The sequence below is a fragment of the Coregonus lavaretus genome (assembly GCF_964263955.1).
Source record: "Coregonus lavaretus genome assembly, contig: HAP1_SCAFFOLD_1294, whole genome shotgun sequence".
Taxonomy (NCBI): domain Eukaryota; kingdom Metazoa; phylum Chordata; class Actinopteri; order Salmoniformes; family Salmonidae; genus Coregonus; species Coregonus lavaretus.
In genome coordinates, this window is record NW_028160574.1 from 93,792 (window position 1) to 115,715 (window position 21,924).

General features: G+C 43.6%; 1 protein-coding gene across 1 annotated transcript; it reads left to right on the forward strand.

The window, feature by feature from the left end:
- Nucleotides 1-3,603: 3,603 nt before the first annotated feature.
- On the forward strand, nt 3,604-17,827 carry LOC311121660 (regulator of G-protein signaling 9-like; the record flags this gene model as incomplete). Its single annotated transcript, XM_084196116.1, has 19 exons — nt 3,604-3,669; nt 5,255-5,351; nt 6,444-6,494; nt 6,637-6,743; nt 6,836-6,887; nt 9,178-9,236; nt 9,815-9,891; nt 10,047-10,128; nt 11,331-11,393; nt 12,046-12,075; nt 12,201-12,262; nt 12,442-12,555; nt 12,704-12,819; nt 13,099-13,186; nt 13,289-13,427; nt 13,583-13,665; nt 13,780-13,903; nt 17,159-17,565; nt 17,656-17,827. The coding sequence occupies 19 exons, from the start codon at nt 3,604-3,606 to the stop codon at nt 17,825-17,827; spliced, it is 1,989 nt and encodes a 662-aa protein (XP_084052242.1).
- Nucleotides 17,828-21,924: the final 4,097 nt, after the last annotated feature.

The window sequence follows — 21,924 nt, forward strand, 5'->3', positions numbered from 1 at the left end:
GAGAGTTTGCTCGTTCATGTGATGCGCGCGGAAACGCTACTACACTATAGAAATATAGTGGATCTATTTCTATGTACTACACATGCCACTTTCGCTAGGCAGCTCGTTCACACACAAACGCAAATAATTTGTGTGACTATCAGTGCTTTTATCTTGTCATTTTTATTTGTGGACCCCAGGAAGAGTAGCTGCTGCTTCTGCAAAAGCTAATGGAGATCCAAATAAACACACATAGAGGGCCAAGCCCCTCTCTCTTCTACAACTAGGAAGTGTTCTTTGACAATATAGTATACCACAGGAGGTTGGTGGCACCTTAATTGGGGAGGACGGGCTCGTGGTAATGACAGGAGCGGAATAAGTAGAAAGGCATCAAACACATAGTTTGATGCCATTCCATTCGCGCCGTTCCAGACATGATTATGAACCGTCCTCCCCTCAGCAGTCTCCACTGTAGTATACAGCATACAACTCTAGCATATAATACCTTTTTGCAATGCAAAATGAATACCTTATCTCATCACTTAACCATGTGATTTTTATTTCCAATAAGACATGCAATTTTGCCCTGATAAAACGTTTTTAAATCCTCAATTAGACCCATTCTTTTTTTGCCAAAGTTGACCAAATGAAACAAAATAGCTGTTTCTAAAATTAGAGCATTGAAATACCTAATTATTCACATCACATTGAATGCATCATTTAACAGAACAATTCAACACTGCCAAATTACAATCATAATTTAATCATGAAGCACGTAGGCTTGACCAGCACAAAAACATCCTGTGGCGTACTGCATTAGCATCAAATAGCCCCCGCGATATGCAACTTTTCAGGGAAGTTAGGATCCAATATACACAAGCAGTCAGGAAAGCAAAGGCTAACTTTTTCAAACAGAAATTTGCATCCTGTAGCACTAACTCCAAAAAGTTTTGGGACACTGTAAAGTCCATGGAGAATAAGAGCACTTCCTCCCAGCTGTCCACTGCACTGAGGCTAGGAAACACTATCACCACCGATAAATCTACAATAATCGAGAATTTCAACAATCATTTTGCTACGGCTGGCCATGCTTTCCACCTGGCTACCACTACCCCGGCCACCAACTCTGCACCCTCTGCTGCAACTTGCCCATGCCCCCACCGCTTCTCCTTCACACAAATTCAGACAGCTGATGTTCTGAAAGAGCTGCAAAATCTGGACCCCTACAAATCAGCTGGGCTAGACAATCTGGACCCTTTCTTTCTAAAACTAGCTGCCGAAATTGTCGCAACCCCTATTACTAGCCTGTTCAACCTCTCTTTCGTAACGTCTGAGATCCCCAGAGATTGGAAAGCTGCCGCGGTCATCCCCCTCTTCAAAGGTGGTGACACTCTAGATCCAAACTGTTACAGACCTATATCCATCCTGCCCTGCCTTTCGAAAGTATTTGAAAGCCAAGTTAACAAACAGATCACCGACCATTTCGAATCCCACCGTACCTTCTCCGCTATGCAATCCGGTTTCCGAGCTGGTCATGGGTGCACTTCAGCCACGCTCAAGGTCCTAAACGATATTATAACCGCGATCGATAATAGACAGTACTGTGCAGCCATCTTCATCGACCTGGCCAAGGCTTTCGACTCTGTCAACCACCGCATTCTTATTGGCAGACTAAATAGCCTTGGTTTCTCAAATGACTGCCTCGCCTGGTTCACCAACTACTTCTCAGATAGAGTTCAATGTGTCAAATCGGAGGGCCTGTTGTCTGGACCTCTGGCAGTCTCTATGGGGGTGCCACAGGGTTCAATTATTGGGCCGACTCTTTTCTCTGTGTATATCAATGATGTCGCTCTTGCTGCTGGTGACTCTCAGATCCACCTCTACGCAGACGACACCATTTTGTATACATCTGGCCATTCATTGGACACTGTGTTAACAAACCTCCAAACGAGCTTCAATGCCATACAACACTCCTTCAGTAGCCTCCAACTGCTCTTAAACACTAGTAAAACGAAATGCATGCTCTTCAATCGAACGCTGCTGGCACCCGCCCACCCGATTAGAATCACTACTCTCGACGGGTCTGACCTAGAGTATGTGGACAACTACAAATACCTAGGTGTCTAGTTAGACTGTAAACTCTCCTTCCAGACTCACATTAAGAATCTCCAATCCAAAGTTAAATCTAGAATCGGCTTCCTATTTCGCAACAAAGCCTCCTTCACTCATGCTGCCAAACATGCCCTCGTAAAACTGACTATCCTACCGATCCTTGACTTCGGCGATGTCATTTACAAAATAGCCTCCAACACTCTACTCAGCAAATTGGATGTAGTCTATCACAGTGCCATCCGTTTTGTCTCCAAAGCCCCATACACTACCCACCACTGTGACCTGTACGCTCTTGTTGGCTGGTCCTCACTACATGTTCGTCGTCAAACCCACTGGCTCCAGGCCATCTATAAATCACTGCTAGGCAAATCCCTGCCTTATCTTAGCTCATTGGTCACCATAGCAGCACCCACCCGTAGTCTGCGCTCCAGCAGGTATATCTCACTGGTCATCCCCAAAGTCAACACCTCCTTTGGCCGCCATTCCTTCCAGTTCTCTGCTGCCAATGACTGGAACGAATTGCAAAAATCTCTGAAGCTGGAGACTCTTATCTCCCTCACTAACTTTAAGCATCAGTTGTCAGAGCACCTTACCGATCACTGCACCTGTACACAGCCCATCTGAAATTAGCCCACCCAACTACCTCATCCCTATATTGTTATTTATTTTGCTCTTTTGCACCCCAGTATCTCTATTTGCACATAATCTCTTGCACATCTAGCATTCCAGTGTTAATACTAATTGTAATTATTTTGCACTATAGCCTATTCATTGCCTTACCTCATAACTTGCTACATTTGCACACACTGTATATATATTTTCTGTTGTATTTTTTTACTTTATGTTTTTTTTACCCCATATGTAACTCTGTGTTGTTGTTTTTATCGCACTGCTTTGCTTTATCTTGGCCAGGTCGCAGTTGTAAATGAGAACTTGTTCTCAACTGGCTTACCTGGTTAAATAAAGGTGAAAAAAAAAAAAAAAGGCTCTGAGATTTATGATCCAATGTCACCACCTAGCGGTCACAGTTGCGTAAACGCAGAGCGTGACCTGTAACTGGTATAACGCAGGCTGTGGGTCGTCACTAGCCTTTATAGCCACAAAGTCATAAACCTCGCACATTTCGACAATTTATCTTCGTAAAATTGTATTTGAAACCTAACCTTGACCCTAACCACACTGTTAACCGTATGCCTAACCCTAACCTTAAATTAAGACAAAAAATTCTGCCATTGTGGACTTTGTGGCTGTGGAATCTGACTTTGTAGCTATAGAAGCTAGTGGACACCCAGGCAGTGACAGACAGGTAAAATCACTGGCGGTAATATAGAACCGTGCCCTGATTGGCTGATCCGCAATCACTCTCCATCCCTATAGATGCTTGCTGCTGGTCACTGTATTGAAACGCTGCACGCTTATTCCCTCGCAACCAGCATCTTCGCTTTGGCTGGATAAATATTAGGCTAAATTCATTCAGTGTTGGTGTTATCATAGGGGAGGAAGGCAAACAACATGACCATCAGAAATGTACGGGATCATGGACAGAGGTTCCGACCGAGGATGGCATGTCTCAAAAAGGTAGGTTAGCCTTATCAGAGATGATGATACTGTTATGCTACACACCGCAGACGCAAACACCTAGGCTGTCTTGCTATATTTAGTTCTTCAAATAAATATCGGCTATTCGTTCTTAATTCACTGGGCACCCACTGGGCAAAAACTGGTTGAATCAACGTTGTTTCAACGTAAGTTCAACCCCCAAAATCAATGTGATGACGTTAATCAACGTGGGAAACTAATTGGATTTGCAAAAAAGTCATCAATGTAGGGGAATTTCGTATTTTTTTCCGCCCAACTTTTACCATAAATCCAATGGCATGGTGACGTTTTTTGTTGATTTCACGTCCAATTCACGTTAGTTGACAACTCAACCAAATGTAAATATAAACTAGACGTTGAACTGGGCAGTAATGTTTTTCTGTTATTATTCTATCAATGTCTGTGAACCCAATGCACCTAGGCCTATATGATGAAAATACATACACATATATTTTCACAACATGCGATTTTCTCTTACAATAGCCAATTTGAAACTCAGTTATCAGAAAACATAATTCCCTATATTTACACAACCAGCTAAATAAGACCTGCCATGTATAGTTGTTTCACAGGTGTTAAGAAGACTGCAAGATATCTAAAGCTACGCAGTAAAATGAGAGCGAGACCATCTATTCTCAGTGTTAAAATACAGTACTTTGGTGAACAGCCTTTCATTTACTGGTGTCTTTATTTTGGCTTTGATTGACACGGTGTTCTCTTTAGCATTGTATCGCTACTCATTGATGCGGATCAGCATTAGTCTGATCAGTATTAACAGCACCACCATCAGCCAGTTAATCCAGACAGTAGCGGTATGAAGAGGACAGATCCTAGTGCTTTTCCAGCTGGGACTGTCTGTGCTTGTTGTACCTGCTTCTGTTACCAACAGGGTACAAAAACTGGGTTCTCGATGTAACTCAAGACTGTGAAGCCTCAACCTATTTACAAGCTCTGTTTGGCCCAGAGACAGTTACTGTCTGGAGGGTGCTGAGAGTCCACTGTGGTCGGCTGAGGCTAGCTGTATGGTGTAACTGTCACATGACATCAAAGCCTCAGACAGACACCAATCTGGCAGAAAGCCCCTTCATATCAGTCAGAGACAGGCCAGGGCAGGCTTGTTCAAAACAAGACTGGGATATAGCTCTACACTGCAAGACTGACTGAGACACACTGGCAGGTGGGGTTCAAAACAGGCAGACAGACAGACAGAACAGTACTGGCTGAAACACACTGGTTCTCCAAACATTAGGAGGAACACAGTCCCTCCTCCACATAGCTTGTTTATGCTTGTTTGTGTTCCCTGTCTCCTTCCTCACTGTCCTCCCAATAACCTGTCTCAGAACCACAATGCATAGACACCCTATTATTTAATAGTACTATTATGTAATTATATGGATGTATGGCTCTGACCTGTCTCGTTGTCATAGTAACCCGTGGACTGCCTGTCCTACTGTCATGGTAACCTATTGTTTTGACAACCCGTTGCCTCTGTGACCTGCCTCTGTAGTGGTGTACGCCGTAGTGATCTGTTGTCTTTACGACCTGTTGTCCTGTTGTCTGCCAGGTGGATGCTGTGATGTTGGAGATGCAGGATCCAAAGACTGGAGTCAAGTCACAACCCCAGAAACTGGTTATCACAACCATACCACACGCTATCACAGGTAAACACACACACAAAGAAGCACACAGAAAAACACACTCAGTGGATTGATAGTGGTTGCCGTATGTTAGGTAACTCCTACAGACCCCAGAGCTTTTTTTCCCATGTCTTGAGCTCAAGATTCTATCTCCATGACAACCTCTGACTGAGAGGGAGAGAGAGGGGCAACAGAGGGAGGGAGAGAGAGTAGGAGGGAGAGAAGGAAGGATAGAGCGAGAGAAGGATGGAGAGAGAGAGATGGAGGGAGAGAGAGAATAGAGTGTGAAGAAGGGAGAGAGAAGGAAGAAGAGATAGAGATTGATAAAGAACCTATACTCTTGAGTTTTAATGACACCACTTCAGCCTGGTCCATTTAACAGAACAGACTGGAATAGAGTATAACTTCCAGTATTCCTTAGGGAAATTTGGTTAGCAAAATAAAAGCTCTCTTCCCCTCTCAGTCTATATTGACTGTCTCAGCAGTAGTTTCTCTCAGAGGGAGGCCTCTGGCATTTACAGACTCCACATGTAATGTCCTGTGGGCAGAGTCTCTCTACTATCTATTTTTCTCTCTCTCTCTCTCTCTCTCTCTCTCTCTCTCTCTCTCTCTCTCTCTCTCTCTCTCTCTCTCTCTCTCTCTCTGTCTCTGTCTCTGTCTCTGTCTCTGTCTGTCTCTGTCTCTCTGTGTCTCTATCTCTCTCTGTCGCTCTAATATCCTCCTCTCCTCCCTCCTCTCCCCCCCCTCTCTCCCCCCACCCCTCTCTCTCTCCCCCCCTCTCTCTCCCCCCCCCTCTCTCTCTCCCCCCCCCTCTCTCTCCCCTCCCCTCTCTCTCTCCCCCCACCCCTCTCTCCCCCCCACCCCTCTCTCTCTCCCCACCCCTCTCTCTCTACCCCCCTCTCTCTCCCCCCACCCCTCTCTCTCCCCCCTCTCTCTCTCTCTCCCCCCACCCCTCTCGCTCTCCCCCCCCTCTCCCCCCCCCCCTCTCTCTCTCCTCTACTCTCCACACCCTCTTTATATTACAGAGTAAATTCAATGAAAGAGTGTCCATCTGATGTCATACATGTGATGTCATATCTCTATAATAGTTGTGATGTTTGTTGTAACCTTCTCCAGGTGAGGACGTCGTGGCATGGCTAGCCAACCGTTACGCTATAGAGGCAGAAGGTAAGAGTGCTTTCTTCTCAGACATACACAGAACGTTCTTGTATTACGGTTCTCTTTCTCTTTCATATTCTCCCTCTCCACCCCTCTCTCTCGCTCCTTCTCTCCCTCTCCCCCCCCCCTCTCTCTTTCTCTGTCTGTGTAGAGGCGTGGGCTCTGGGCACCATGTTGGTGGCGTTTGGGTACATCTACCCCCTCCAGGATCATAAACGACTAGTCATTAAACCAGACACAACCCTCTACCGCTTTCAGGTAACCATGACAACACTTTATAAACCTTAACCTTAACCAACCCCATACGCCTAACTCTATGCCAAACCTCTGTGCTTTTTGTCTTCTCTCAGACACCATACTTTTGGCCGGCCCAGCAGTGGCCTGTAGAGGACACAGACTATGGTGAGATACACACAACGAGACAAACATAGTTAAAGGTGCACCATGCAGAAATCTCTCCGCAATTTCCTGGTTGCTAAAATTCTAATACTTTGCCTAATTTCAGTTTATGTGACAAAAAAAGCAAGTATAGTGTAGAGAATCATTGTACCATCTAAACCGCTGTGAAACATATTTTCCATGAACAAAAAGATTGCATTTTCTGCTTTTTGAAGCTGGTGTACAAAACCGAAAGTAAAAGACGCAAAAACTAAAGTATAAAGTATAGAAATAGCGCACATAGAACAGTCCAAACACACCAAGACAGTCGTGAAGAGGGCACGACAAAGCTTATTCCCCATCAGAAGACTGAAAAGATTTGGCATGGGTCTTCAGATACTCAAAAAGTTCTACAGCTGCACCATCGAGAGCATCCTGACTGGTTGCATCACCACCTGGTATGGCAACTGTTCGGCCTCCGACCGCAAGGCACTACAGAGGGTAGTGCGTACGGCCCAGTACATCACTGGGGCCAAGCTTCCTGCCATCCAGGACCTCTATACCAGGCGGTGTCAGAGGAAGGCCCTAACAATTGTCAAAGACTCCTGCCACCCTAGCCATAGACTGTTCTCTCTGCTACCGCACGGCAAGCGGTACCGGAGCGCCAAGTCTAGGTCCAAAAGGCTTCTTAACAGCTTCTACCCCCAAGCCATAAGACTCCTGAACAGCTAATCATGGCTACCCGGACTATTTGCTTTGTCCCCCCCACCCCACCCCCTCTTTTACGCTGCTGCTACTCTGTTTATTATCTATGCATAGTCACTTTAACTCTACCCACATGTACATATTACCTCAATTACCTCGACTAACCGGTGCCCCCGCACATTGACTCTGTACGGGTACCCGCTGTATATAGCATCCCTACTGTTATTTTATTTTACTGCTGCTCTTTAATTATTTTTTACTCATCTATTTTTTACTTAACACTTATTTTTCTTAAAACTGCATTGTTGGTTAAGGGCTTGTAAGTAAGCATTTCACTGTAAGGTCTACACCTGTTGTATTCGGGGGGCATGTGGCAAATACGATTTGATTTGATCTACAGCTTCTTAGACTTGCTTTCAATGAGAACAGATCTATAACTAATATTTCTATGTGAATTTGGTCGGGTCGGCCAAAAAGTTTTAAAGCTTTCTTTATTGTTAGGTCACCTACATTGTGGACATATTAGTGTGTTGCTCCTCCATCACTCGGTCGCGTCGTTGCCATTTTTATCAATGTTCTCAAATCAAATCAAATCAAATTTTATTGGTCACATGCGCCGAATACAACAGGTGCAGACATTACAGTGAAATGCTTACTTACAGCCCTTAACCAACAGTGCATTTATTTTAAACAAAAAAAGTAAGAATAAAACAACAACAAAAAAAGTGTTGAGAAAAAAAGAGCAGAAGTAAAATAAAGTGACAGTAGGGAGGCTATATATACAGTAAAATAAAGTGACAGTAGGGAGGCTATATATACAGGGGGGTACCGTTGCAGAGTCAATGTGCGGGGGCACCGGCTAGTTGAGGTAGTTGAGGTAATATGTACAATGTTCTACAGCCATATTGATGCTCAAAAGTAGAACAGGGGCAAATTTTTTACATTTTACATTTTAGTCATTTAGCAGACGCTCTTATCCAGAGCGACTTACAGTTAGTGAGTGCATACATTATTTTTATTTTATTTTATTTTTCATGCTGGCCCCCCATGGGAATCGAACCCACAACCCTGGCGTTGAAAATGCCATGCTCTACCAACTAAGCTACCTAATGACTCTAAACCAGGGCTAATGACTGTTTAGTCCAAATTACACTAGAGGAGCTTGGGAATACGATGACGTAGGTACATATTTAGTAGGAACCAACTTTGCCATCATCATGTTGTCAAATTTACTTTAGACAGATGGCAATGTTGTCATTAGCTAGCAAAGTTAATCAAAAATAGCTAGCAGTGCTAACGTTAGCTAGCTAAAATCAATCTAACTAACGTTATACTGCAACTAAAGTCAATCTGGCGACATGACAATTATGACAAAAGGTTTTCCTAATAATTATTTGCCTTCTTTAGAAATATCATCGTGTTTTCAAGCCACAGTACTGCACTTTAGACTAAATCTTTATCAGCGCCCAGTGAGGATGCATTGAGTAGAATGCTCAGTTGGGCATCAGTCCTAAAACGAAAGTTCAAAACAATATTGTGACGCGACGTGCAACCCATGAATACGTTTTAAGTAAAAAAACAACTAATAAAATCATGTTTATTTTTTCAGCAATCTACCTGGCCAAGAGAAACATCCGCAAGAAAGGAGTACTGGAGATCCATGAACAGGTGAGAGACATTCAAACACACATGCAGGCACACATCTGTCTAATCAGTGAACGTGGTAACGCACACATCTGTCTAATCAGTGAACATGGTAACACACACATCTGTCTAATCAGTGAACGTGGTAACACACACATCTGTCTAATCAGTGAACGTGGTAACGCACACATCTGTCTAATCAGTGAACATGGTAACACACACATCTGTCTAATCAGTGAACGTGGTAACACACACATCTGTCTAATCAGTGAACGTGGTAACACACACATCTGTCTAATCAGTGAACGTGGTAACACACACATCTGTCTAATCAGTGAACGTGGTAACACACACATCTGTCTAATCAGTGAACGTGGTAACGCACACATCTGTCTAATCAGTGAACGTGGTAACACACACATCTGTCTAATCAGTGAACGTGGTAACAGACACATCTGTCTAATCAGTGAACGTGGTAACACACACATCTGTCTAATCAGTGAACGTGGTAACAGACACATCTGTCTAATCAGTGAACGTGGTAACACACATCTGTCTATAATCAGTGAACGTGGTAACAGACATCTGTCTTTCCTCTTCAGGAGCAGTATAACAGCCTTCACAAGTGGATGAACCATAAATGGGACTTCATTGTGATGCAGGCTAAAGAACAGTACAGGTTTGTCTGGCAGAAACAGACTACACTAACATCCATTCACCCACAGACTGTTTACATGGGAATTGTTTATCAGGCCTCTAACTCACAGCTGTGCGAGTTAACTAACAGCTGTATGGCACGTGTGTGTGTGTGTGTGTGTGTGTGTGTTTGTGCAGGGCGGGGAAGGAGAGAAAGAAGCCGGATCGTGCGGTGTTTGACTGTCAGGAGAGAGCATACTGGGTTGTACACAGACCTCCGGTGAGACACACACGCACACACATGCACACACACACACGCACACACACACACACATGCACACACACACTGCATCAAACTTGTCTTCTGTATGGTGAATATACCTACATCAGTGGTCACCAACCGGTCAATCGCGATCGACTGGACGATCTCCAAAGCATCCCTAGTCGATCACCAAACATTTCTGTAAAAAACCCAACGATAAAGCCTTGTGTTTTTAAAAATTTCGTTATGCGCTGTTGGCGGTACGTGCACTTGATTCAGCAGCCCTAGCGCATGTATCTGAAGGTAGAACTCTGCCGACTCCCTCCCTCTCCTCAGACTGACCATCAGATGCAGGCCATCAGTCCAGTAAAAAAAAAAAAATACAACAAATGATCTATTGGTTGAATGCATTCAGTTATGCAAATGACTAGGTTTCCCTTTTCTCCTTTCATATAGCTAAAAGTTTGAAATATAATTTCTAAATGGTCTGAGAAGATCATTGGCAGTGCAATTCAAGCAAAGCCAATATGCAGTGATAATGTATTGGGCCTATAGCCTACTGAACAAACCTAATTGTTATAAAACTGTTTTAAATTGGTTAATGTTGCATAGGCTTACATTTTTTGAAGTCATGTTTTTTATTTTTTTATCGGAGCGGTTATATTTCAGTCCTCTGTGATGTATATAAAGTGTAATATTGGGATGCAAACTCAAAATGGAATACATTTCAACTCTATATCTGACATGGTGCAGCTGTCTTCTTTTCTTTAAGCCCATAACCATGTGTGTGAGGTGTATACATTTGTATCAAAGCAGATTTCTTTAAGACTACCAAGAAACACTCTGTGTGACCCTGATTTAGCCCATTGCAGTAAAAGGTTAATCCTGTCTTCAAACTAAACGTATCAGGCAGTAAAGATGATCAGCTCTGTTATCAGACACTATTCTGCTGACAGGTGAATATATCGCTGGGTGAGATGATGTGTGTCTCTGCAGGTAGGAGCTTTGGCCTTTACCTCTGTCTAGACAGACAGGCTGCTAATGAGGAATCATGGGTAGAGAATGAAGCATGCTGGGTATTCTCATTGGGGGCGTAGGGGTAGGGGGCCTAGCTAATTTCTCAGTCTTATACCAATCAACAAAACAACACAACATGCTATCAAATCATATTATCATACCGTGCAAATTACCATTTTTTTTGTCTGGCTGTCTGTCTGTAGCCAGGGACCGTCAGTGCAATGGATTACGGACTGGAACGCATGGTAGACCCCAATGCAGAGGAGGTAACAGGTCAGTCCCACGTGTGTGTGTGTGTGTGCGCGCGCAGATTAGCTTAGCTTGCTTATGCTGAGGGTGTATTGTAGTTACAGTTTCGGGTCATTGTCTGTGACCTAGCAAGGCTCTATTCAAGCTGCTTATATTTGATAAGAGGATTTAAACTGTGGTAATCTTCATTAGATAGAGGTACACACCCTTCTACCTGCCCCCACATTACACCTGGACTCTCTGTCAACCAATCACATCACACCTGTCCACTCTGTTAGCCAATCCAGTCTCAGACTTCAACTGAAGATATTGCAGATTGCACCTTTCATTTGATTTCTATTTGAATGAATTGACAGGATATTTCTCTTCTCTTTTCTCTCTGCAGGTTCTCTTCTCTTTTACTGTTTCGACTTTGAAGAGTACTTTCGCCTGCACACACACACTTACACAAACACGCAGACACACACACACACACACAAACATACACACACACATGCACAAACACACACACACACACACACACACACACACACACACACACACACACACAAACAAACGATTTAAGTGTAGCAATAAATACTACATTATTACTTTATGTCTGACAGAACAAAGTTGACTGTAGCTGGCCATTCTGCTTTGATATAACCAAATCATTGTTTTATTTTCCAGAAAGCAACTTCAGACTTCTTCAGAAGAATTGTTAGTAACAACATTTAATATCCTAACATAATTAGCATATGAAATGTATCCCACTTTACATATGACCAGCTCCTCCTTTCTTTTGTCTGTGTTGATGACCACTTCCTTTTTCCTGTTTCCTGTAGATGATTTTTACCCAGCAGTCCATCATGAGGCCGAGGGTCAAGTCGTCTGTGTCTATCGGAGCGTACGTCACTCTAGTTTACATTTCATCACGTCTGACACACCCAGGGTTAAAAGCTGAACTCATTTACTAGGGCACCGTGTCGTAATAAATGGTCAAAACATCTGTATCACTAGGTGCTAAAAAGCATCATTCTCCAACGTAGTTGTTGTTGTTGTTTGTGTTCTCTCTTACTTCTCCAGTCTGGTGAAATACTCCGTCACCTGTAGTAAGCACGACCCTTTCCTAGCCCCCTGTCTCCCTAGCAACCCCTGGGTCACTGATGATGTCACCTACTGGTTGCTCAACATGGCCAAGTGAGTCTGATCCCCAACTGTTCAGCTTACTATTCCTGTCCTACCAGTTGTTGTAGAATGTATTATTTTAACTTCTACAATATCAATACGTGGACGTGTGTGTGTGTGTGTGTGTGTGTGTGTGTGTGTGTGTGTGTGTGTCTGTCAGTGTGGAAATTCCTACTAAGATGCGTGTGGAGAGGTGGACCTTCAGTTTCGGGGAGCTGCTCTCTGATCCTCGAGGCAGAGATGACTTCAGACTCTTCCTCAAGAAGGAGTTCAGCGGTACGTTGGATTACGTTATAACAACATTGGGAAAACATTACAACAATGGTATTATGTCTTGGTCCAGGTCTCTCTTGAAAAATAGATTTTTATCTCAACGAGACTAACCTGGTTTAATAAATGTTAAATAAACAAATAATAGATGATTCTAGGCAGTCACATACCAGTCCCTTTTACACCCAACAGTCTGGCTCTTCTTAAGGGGCATTTACTTGTTCTATTTGGGGTTCATATTATAAAAGTAAAGTTTGATTGGTTGACTGATTGATTGATTGACAGGTGAGAACCTGGCGTTCTGGGAGGCTTGTGAGGATCTGAAGTGGGGAACGGCCGCTACCATGAACGACAAGGCCCAGCAGGTCTACAAGTAAGACGCACTCACGTACATACACACACGCTCACACACACACACACACACACACACACACACACACACACACACACAGACACTAACCATGTCTCTGGTCAGGACTTTCTTGGCGCGTGGCGCCCCCCGGTGGATCAACATTGACGGGAAGACCATGGAAGTGACGGTTAAAGGGCTGAAACACCCTCACAGATACGTACTGGACGCAGCTCAGACACACATCTTCATGCTGATGAAGAAGGTCAGTTTCACCGCATTAAGACCACTGGCCCTCTGCCTGCTGTAACTGGAGAAATCAAACACAAAATGGCTGCCATGATGTAACATTCCTGACTAACTTATTTTGGAGTAAAACTTTCAATACACGTACAGGAGGTATCTAAGTGTGTGTTGTAGGACTCTTATGGGCGGTACCTGAAGTCTCCAGTGTTTAAGGACACTCAGAAGAGGGCCATCGGTCCTGATCAGCACATGTTCAGGTCAGTGCTGTGTGTCAGTACAGTGGAGCATATTGTCTACTGTCATACCTGTCTTCCTCAACGCAGAGCTAGAAAGAGGGTGTAATTGTAAAGACATTCTCCTCCCTTCTCCAGTGTGTCCCAGTTGGAGGCCAACGCGAGGAAGCGTCGTCCCAGCATCAGTCCCATCGTCGTCCGCCAGCAGGAGAAGGAGGAGAGAGCCAGGATGGCCACCAGTGGACCTGTGGACATCACACAGGTCATGAGCAAACTCAGCAACAAGGGCAAGGAGGTGCCCCCACCCAAAAAATAGACCACAGACATACTCGCATGCATTGACATAAATACACACACTTCTAGAAGCACAACCACACACACACACACACACACACATAGGCTACACACCCGGTGAAAACTAAGCAAAGTTGTTGCTACCTTTTAAATATAGTTTAGAGGACAGCAGTGCTGACAAATAGTGAAGATTTGAAATTAAATGTGCAATTTTGAATTTCTATGAACTGTAAACTAGAAGAACAGTAATGTCTAACTTTCAGTCTAACACAGTACTACCACAGACCGTTAAATGTAAAGTTATTAAGTGTTTTCTGTTCACATTATTCTAGAAAATCATAGTAAACGTCATAGTTGATAGTGTTTTAGTTTTGATGGTATGTTCACCTGTGTCTCACCGGTATCTGTGTCTCTCACCTGTCTTTCAATGTCATCAGCTTCATGTTCCACCCATAGGGACATTTATGTGTCGTTCCACCAATAGAGTGCCTTTTATATCCCTCAGACATTTATGTGTGTACATAAACCATCTTAAACTATGCCAATAGCAATGTTTTCTCATTAAAATAAATTGTGTTTTCACTGAAAATCCCAATTTTGGCATGTCCCAGGTCATGTTTGTCCAACTTCTAGGAAGATTTTAACCCACTTAACCCCAAGATCTTCCCGACGTTTTCACCATCAGTCCTAGTTCTTTTGTTTCTTTGGGAAATATCTTATTTAATGTGATTAGTGATTAATTTACCTTTTTGAAGGGTTTATTTCCAAAACGCTATATCCACAAATGTTTCACATGTTGTGGTTTTTTTCATCAGAAATGGTTGCTTATGGGAGCCTTCGTGTGTGTACAATATTACTGTTATAACATGTTTAATTAATAGATTTTAGATGCGAAACAAAATAAATGTTTTGCCATACGCTATATATCCATTATTTAGCTGGAATGGAATGTTCGTATCCTGTATTTGACTGTGATAGGTGGTTCTCACCTAGTTATCTTAAGATAAATGGACTAACTGTCAATCGCTCTGAATGTCAAATGTAAATGTTTTACATACAGATCTCATATTACTGCATTGAATAATTTGTAAATGTAAAAAAAAAAGAGTCACAAATGTATCATTTGTACAGTTATTTATAAAAAAAAATGTCGTTATTTATAACATTTGACTGTGTAAAACCTAGCAGTACTAATTTTTCTGAGGGTGAGGCGGATGTATAGCGTTTAGCAAAAACATGATTATTTATTTCTCTGAAATGAAACCATCAAGTGATAGATTTTAAACAAATACATGTCTGTCATTGAACAACACCATGCCATGATTAGATAGTGGAAAAAACACACCAATCTCTTTCATAAGTTCTTTAAACAATAAAAGCTAATTTACCAACATTTCTGTTATGGATATATATAGCGTTTTGGAAATAAACTCTTAATTTGTCCCTCAGGTTTAACCCTGTAACGTGAACTCAACTCTTGTGTTAATATGTTAAAACTATTCTTTTTTTTAAAGAAACATTTAACATCTAATAGTCAAATCATAGTGTAAAAGCAGGTGAGCTGGCTCTGCTCTTTCTGGCCATTGTCTGGTGTTTTGTGGTGGAAAAATGAGAACATCGAGCATAACATGTCAACCCTGTTACCCATAGATACCCTTTGTCATGTAGTGTATGTGGACACCTCGTCGAACATCTTATTGCTGCTATAACAGCCTCCACTCGGTAAGGCTTTCCACTAGATGTTGGAACATTGCTGCGGGGACTTGCTTCCATTCAGCCACAAGAGCATTAGTGAGGTCGGGCACTGATGTTGGGCGATTAGGCCTGGCTCGCAGTTGGCGTTCCAATTCATCCCAAAGATGTTCGATGGGGTTGAGATCAGGGCTCAGTGCAGGCCAGTCAAGTTCTTCCACACCGATCTCGACGAACCATTTCTGTATGGACCTCGCTTTGTGCACGGGGGCATTGTCATGCTGAAACAGGAAAGGGCCTTCCCCAAACTGTTGCCACAAAGTTGGAAGCACATAATCGTCTAGAATGCCATTGTATGCTGTAGCGTTAAGATTTCCCTTCACTGGAACTAAGGGGCCTAGCCCGAACCATGAAAAACAGCCCCAGACCATTATTCCTCCTCCACCAAACTTTACAGTTGGCACTATGCATTCGGGCAGGTAGCGTTCTCCTGACATCCTTCAAACCCAGATTCGTCCGTTGGACTGCCAGATGGTGAAGCGTGATTCATCACTCCACAGAACGCGTTTCCACTGCTCCAGAGTCCAATGGCGGTGAGCTTTAAACCACTCCAGCCGATGCTTGGCATTGCGCATGGTGATCTTAAAATTTGTCTGACAATTTGACGAACTGACTTGTTGGAAAGGTGGCATTCTATGACGGTGTCACGTTGAAAGTCACTGAGCTCTTCAGTAAGGCCATTCTACTGCCAATGTTTGTCTATGGAGATTGCATGGCTGTGTGCTCAATTTTATACACCTGTCAGCAACGGGTGTGGCTGAAATAGCCAAATCCACGAATTTGAAGGGGTGTCCACATACTTTTGTATATATGGCGTAGATAGGCTAGAAATGCTTTAACAAGTTTACATTTTTTTGTGAAGCTTGCATTCAATTGTTCCTCCCTGTTGCACACAGCGAGCGTCCATTCCCCCTGTAACAATGGGAGTTATGGCTGATTTAAGATGAAATCGTCAACTATGTTACAGTCAACCCTGTCAATAGTCACTTTTATAGTAATGTTTCTTAGTCTGACCTCTTGAGATGTAACATGTTTATTACGAAGTTGAACGTGTGCTATTAACGATAGAATGTTCAAATTTGGTGGAATAAAAATGAAGAAAGAAAGCCTTTACCCTAAAGCCACTCTATTTGTGGAATGACACACATGTTGTATGTCATTACTGTAACCTACACCATCTATCCAATAAAGCATCTATAACCAGCCATATCGTTCTGTCTTCTCATCTTCACTGTGTCATCTAGTCACTGTCCATTGGACCATAATGCCATAACAGAACTCACAGATAACTCAGTCATTCCTGTCCTAGGGCCAGACCCAATCCATGCTCCCTTCATCTACAGTATACCAGTGTTCAGCATTTACCCATCATTTTTACCATTCCATCCCTGTGTGCGATGTATTAGTATAACCTCTCAGTGACCTTTCCCCCCTGACCCTATATCTGACCTCTGACCTCTAACCCCTACAGCTGTGTCGCTTTACAGCGCCCGTCCCCCACCTCGCGGTCTACTCTGGCCCACCCTCTTCCTCCCCCGCCTCACCCCCTTGCTCCCTCCGTCTCCCCCACACCCCCGCCTGCCCTTCACCCATCAGCGTAACCATAGACAGCACCCCCGCCTCAGAACGCAGGTGGGAGGAAGGAGGACGAGGTGGGGTGGAGGGGGGAGAGGCGGGCCCTGGAGGCTGGGGGACAGCTGTCTCTTCTCGTTCACGTATGGCTCTCTCATTGGGCCGTCTGTTGAGGCGGGGCTGTACTTCCTCCACGGTATTCGCCAGCCTGTCACCCAAATGTCCCGCCCCTGCCGGGACCAGCAGCCGCGTTCAGCCTATCGGCACGGAACAGCCCAGCCAAGCCCCGCCCAGACGCATTGCCAAGTGAGTGACAGAGAGTAAGCTCACACACCTTAAAGCATCCTCATCCCTTCATTCCCTCCTCATCCCTCTTTCCTCTCCTCCTTCCTCCAGTTTTTTCCAGATCAAGGTGGACATCCCTCCAGAGTGTCGTATCTACCCCATCGACTCCGAGGATGAGGAGGAGAGTGGGGGGGCGTCAAGAAAGGGAGGAGGTGGAGGAGGGCAGGTGAAAGAGATCATCTGTCCCTGGGAGAGTGTAACACCTCATGAGGGGGCCGGGTAACAAACACACACGTGTTCACGCACAAATTCACAACACACACGGAGATGGACACACACGGACACACCTGAATCCTTAACGTAATCCTTAATTTAACCAAACTGATCGTTCTCTAGTACCTATCATTCAATTCACACATCAATGCTCAGCTCTGGACGTTCATAAGTAGCAGAAGCTAGTCAAAGCTAGCTGAACATTGCCCATTGACATCAACACAGCTCCTGATTCTTTGAGTTCACACAACATCTCTTAACAATGTACAATGTATATATCTATTCTAGTGAGTTAAACTCTGTTTAGTTTCCTGATGTTAGGTCTACAGTGTGTCCGCCGTGCTGCTGCTCGGTAGAGTTTTGTGTGTGGCTTCTCTGCTGTTTGATGTAGTGTTGTAGTACTCTAGTCCAGGACTCGGACTTGACTCAGGTCATGACTCGTGACTCGACTCGGACTCGACCAGTGGTGACTCGGACTTGAACTTGACCAGTTGTAACGTTGTTGTCAGACAATCTCTTTCTTTTGCATAATTCAACAAACAGCAAATCTTAGATAACTGTATGGTCTATTTAGCCTTACAAACGTACACTGTAATGAAATTAAGCTTTAAAATGTTTGGTCAGCAACTTTTAGCATTATCAAGTGACTCGGACTCAAGGTTTACTGACTTGCCTACATCACTGCCTGTGTCTTTAAGGGTTAAGTGATGTTTTTCCATAGTGTCTTTCCTAATGGACAGTGCAATGAGTTAACTGCCAGAATGTATTTTACCCTCTACCTTTAATGTGTTTACAGAGACCAGAATGTGAAATGTGAACTGTATTGTATGACTTCTTGTGTATGTGCCTCAATAAATGACTAAACATGACTGTAACAGGGTGAGAAGTGAATTCATCTATGTGTGTAACCGGGGGCGCAACTTTCACTGGGGACAGGGGGACATGTCCCCCCCACATTCTGAAATAGCATTTTTGTCCCCCCCAGTTTTATCATTGGAATGTGATACAAAACGAGGCAATGGTGTGCTTTAGGACCGTGCGGACGCCTCCGAGAGGTCGGGTAGGCTGTTTGGAGTGTTTATCCGCCTACAAAAACAACAACAGTTATGTCCCCCCAACTTCTAAAACCAAAGCTGCGCCCCTGTGTATAACTAGACTGACTGACAATGTATGGCATTATGTACAGTCGTGGTCAAAAGTTTTGAGAATGACACAAATACTAATTTTCACAAAGTCTGCTGCCTCGGTTTTGATTATGGCAATTTGCATATACTCCAGAATGTCATAAAGAGTGATCAGATGAACTGCAATTAATTGCAAAGTCCCTCTTTGCCATGAAAATGAATTTAATCCTCAAAAAACATTTCCACTGCATTTCAGCCCTGCCACAAAAGGACCAGCTGCCATCATGTCAGTGATTCTCTCGTTAACACAGGTAAGAGTGTTGACGAGGACAAGGCTGGAGATCACTCTGTCATGCTGATTGAGTTAGAATAACAGACTGGAAGCTTAAAAAGGAGGGTGGTGTTTGAAATCATTGTTCTTCCTCTGTTAACCATTGTTACCTGCAAGGAAACACGTGCCGTCATCATTGCTTTGCACAAAAAGGGCTTCACAGACAAGGATATTGCTGCTAGTAAGATTGCACCTAAATCAACCATTGTCGGATCATCAAGAACTTCAAGGAGAGAGGTTCAATTGTTGTGAAGAAGGCGTCAGGGTGCCCAAGAAAGTCCAGCAAGCGCCAGGACCGTCTCCTAAAGTTGATTCAGCTGCGGGATCGGGGCACCATCAATGCAGAGCTTGCTCAGGAATGGCAGCAGGCAGGTGTGAGTGCATCTGCACGCACAGTGAGGCGAAGACTTTTGGAGGATGGCCTGGTGTCAAGAAGGGCAGCAAAGAAGCCACTTCTCTCCAGGAAAAACATCAGGGACAGACTGATATTCTGCAAAAGGTACAGGGATTAGACTGCTGAGGACTGGGGTAAAGTCATTTTCTCTGATGAATCCCCTTTCCGATTGTTTGGGGCATCCAGAAAACACCTTGTCCGGAGAAGACAAGGTGAGCGCTACCATCAGTCCTGTGTCATGCCAACAGTAAAGCATCCTGAGAACATTCATGTGTGGGGTTGCTTCTCAGCCAAGGGAGTGGGCTCACTCACAATTTTGCCTAAAAACACAGCCATGAATAAAGAATGGTACCATCACATCCTCCGAGAGCAACTTCTCCCAACCATCCAAGAACAGTTTGGTGACGACCAATGCCTTTTCCAGCATGATGGAGCACCTTGCCATAAGGCAAAAGTGATAACTAAGTGGCTCGGGGAACAAAACATCGACATTTTGGGTCCATGGCCAGGAAACTCCCCAGACCTTAATCCCATTGAGAACTTGTGGTCGATCCTCAAGAGGCGGGTGGACAAACAAAAATCCACAAATTCGGACAAACTCCAAGCATTGATTATGCAAGAATGGGCTGCCATCAGTCAGGATGTGGCCCAGAAGTTAATTGACAGCATGCCAGGGCGGATTGCAGAGGTCTTGAAAAAGAATGGTCAACACTGCAAATATTGACTCTTTGCATAAACTTAATGTAATTGTCAATAAAAGCCTTTGACACTTATGAAATTCTTGTAATTATACTTCAGTATACCATAGTAACATCTGACAAAAATATCTCATAACACTGAAGCAGCGAACTTTGTGAAGATCAATACTTCTGTCATTCTCAAAACTTTTGACCACGACTGTACTGTATCTGTCTTCTGTGCATTGGTGATGATGCACAACCTCCACTAGGTGGAGTTCTCTGCATATTTGGGCAGGGATGTAGCTCAGTTGGTAGAGCATGGCGTTTGCAACGTCAGGGTTGTGGGTTAAATTCCCAGTATGAAAAATAAAAAAATTAATGTATGCACTCACTAACTGTAAGTCGCTCTGGATAAGAGCGTCTGCTAAATGACGTAAATGTAAATGTAAATATTTCATGGCTGAAGACAAGCTAAAGTACTACAGCTGTAATGGTTATGTTTTTTTTTCATAGATATATTTTCACTAATGTACACTGAACAAAAATATAAACACAACATGTCAAGTGTTGTTTCATGAGCTGAAATAAAAGATCCCCAAAATATTCCATACGCACATAAAGCTTATTTCTCTCAAATTTGTTTACATCCCTGTAGTGAGCATTCTCTTTACCTGACAGGTGTGGCATATCAAGAAGCTGATTAAACAGCATGATCATTACACAAATGTACCTTGTGCTGGGGACAATAAAAGGTCACTCTAAAATGTGCACAGATGTCTCAAGTCTTGAGGGAGTGTGCAATTGGCATGCTGACTGGAGGAATGTCCACCAGAGCTGTTGCCAGAGAATTGAATGTTAATTTCTCTACCATAACCCGGCTCAAACGTCATTTTAGAGAATTTGGCAATACATCCAACTGGCCTCACAACCGCAGACCATGTGTATGGCGTCGTGTGGGCGAGCGATTTGCTGATGTCAACATTGAGAACAGAGTTCACAACGAACACAATTGCATTTTATCATGACGAGATCCGGAGGCCCATTGTTGTGCCATTCATCCGCTGCAATCACCTCATGTTACTGCATGATAATGCACAGCCCCATGTCGCAAGGATCTGTACACAATTCCTGGAAGGAGAAAATGTCCCAGTTCTTCCATGGTCTGCATACTCAACAGACATGTCACCCATTGAGCATGTTAGGGATGCTCTGGATCGACGTGTACAACAGCGTGTTCCAGTTCCCGGCAATATCCAGCAAATTCGCACAGCCATTGAAGAGGAGTGGGACAACATTCCACAGGCCACAATCAACAGTCTGATCAACTCTATGCGAAGGAGATGTGTCGCGCTGCATGAGGCAAATGGTGGTCACACCAGATACTGACTGGTTTTCTGATCCACACCCCTACTTTAAAAAAAAAAGAACGTATCTGTGACCAACAGATGCATATCCGTATTCCCAGTCATGTGAAATCCATAGATTAGGGCCTAATGAATTCATTTAAATTTACTGATTTACTTTTATGAACTGTAACTCAGTAAAATCTTTGAAATTGCTTCATGTCGTGTTTATATT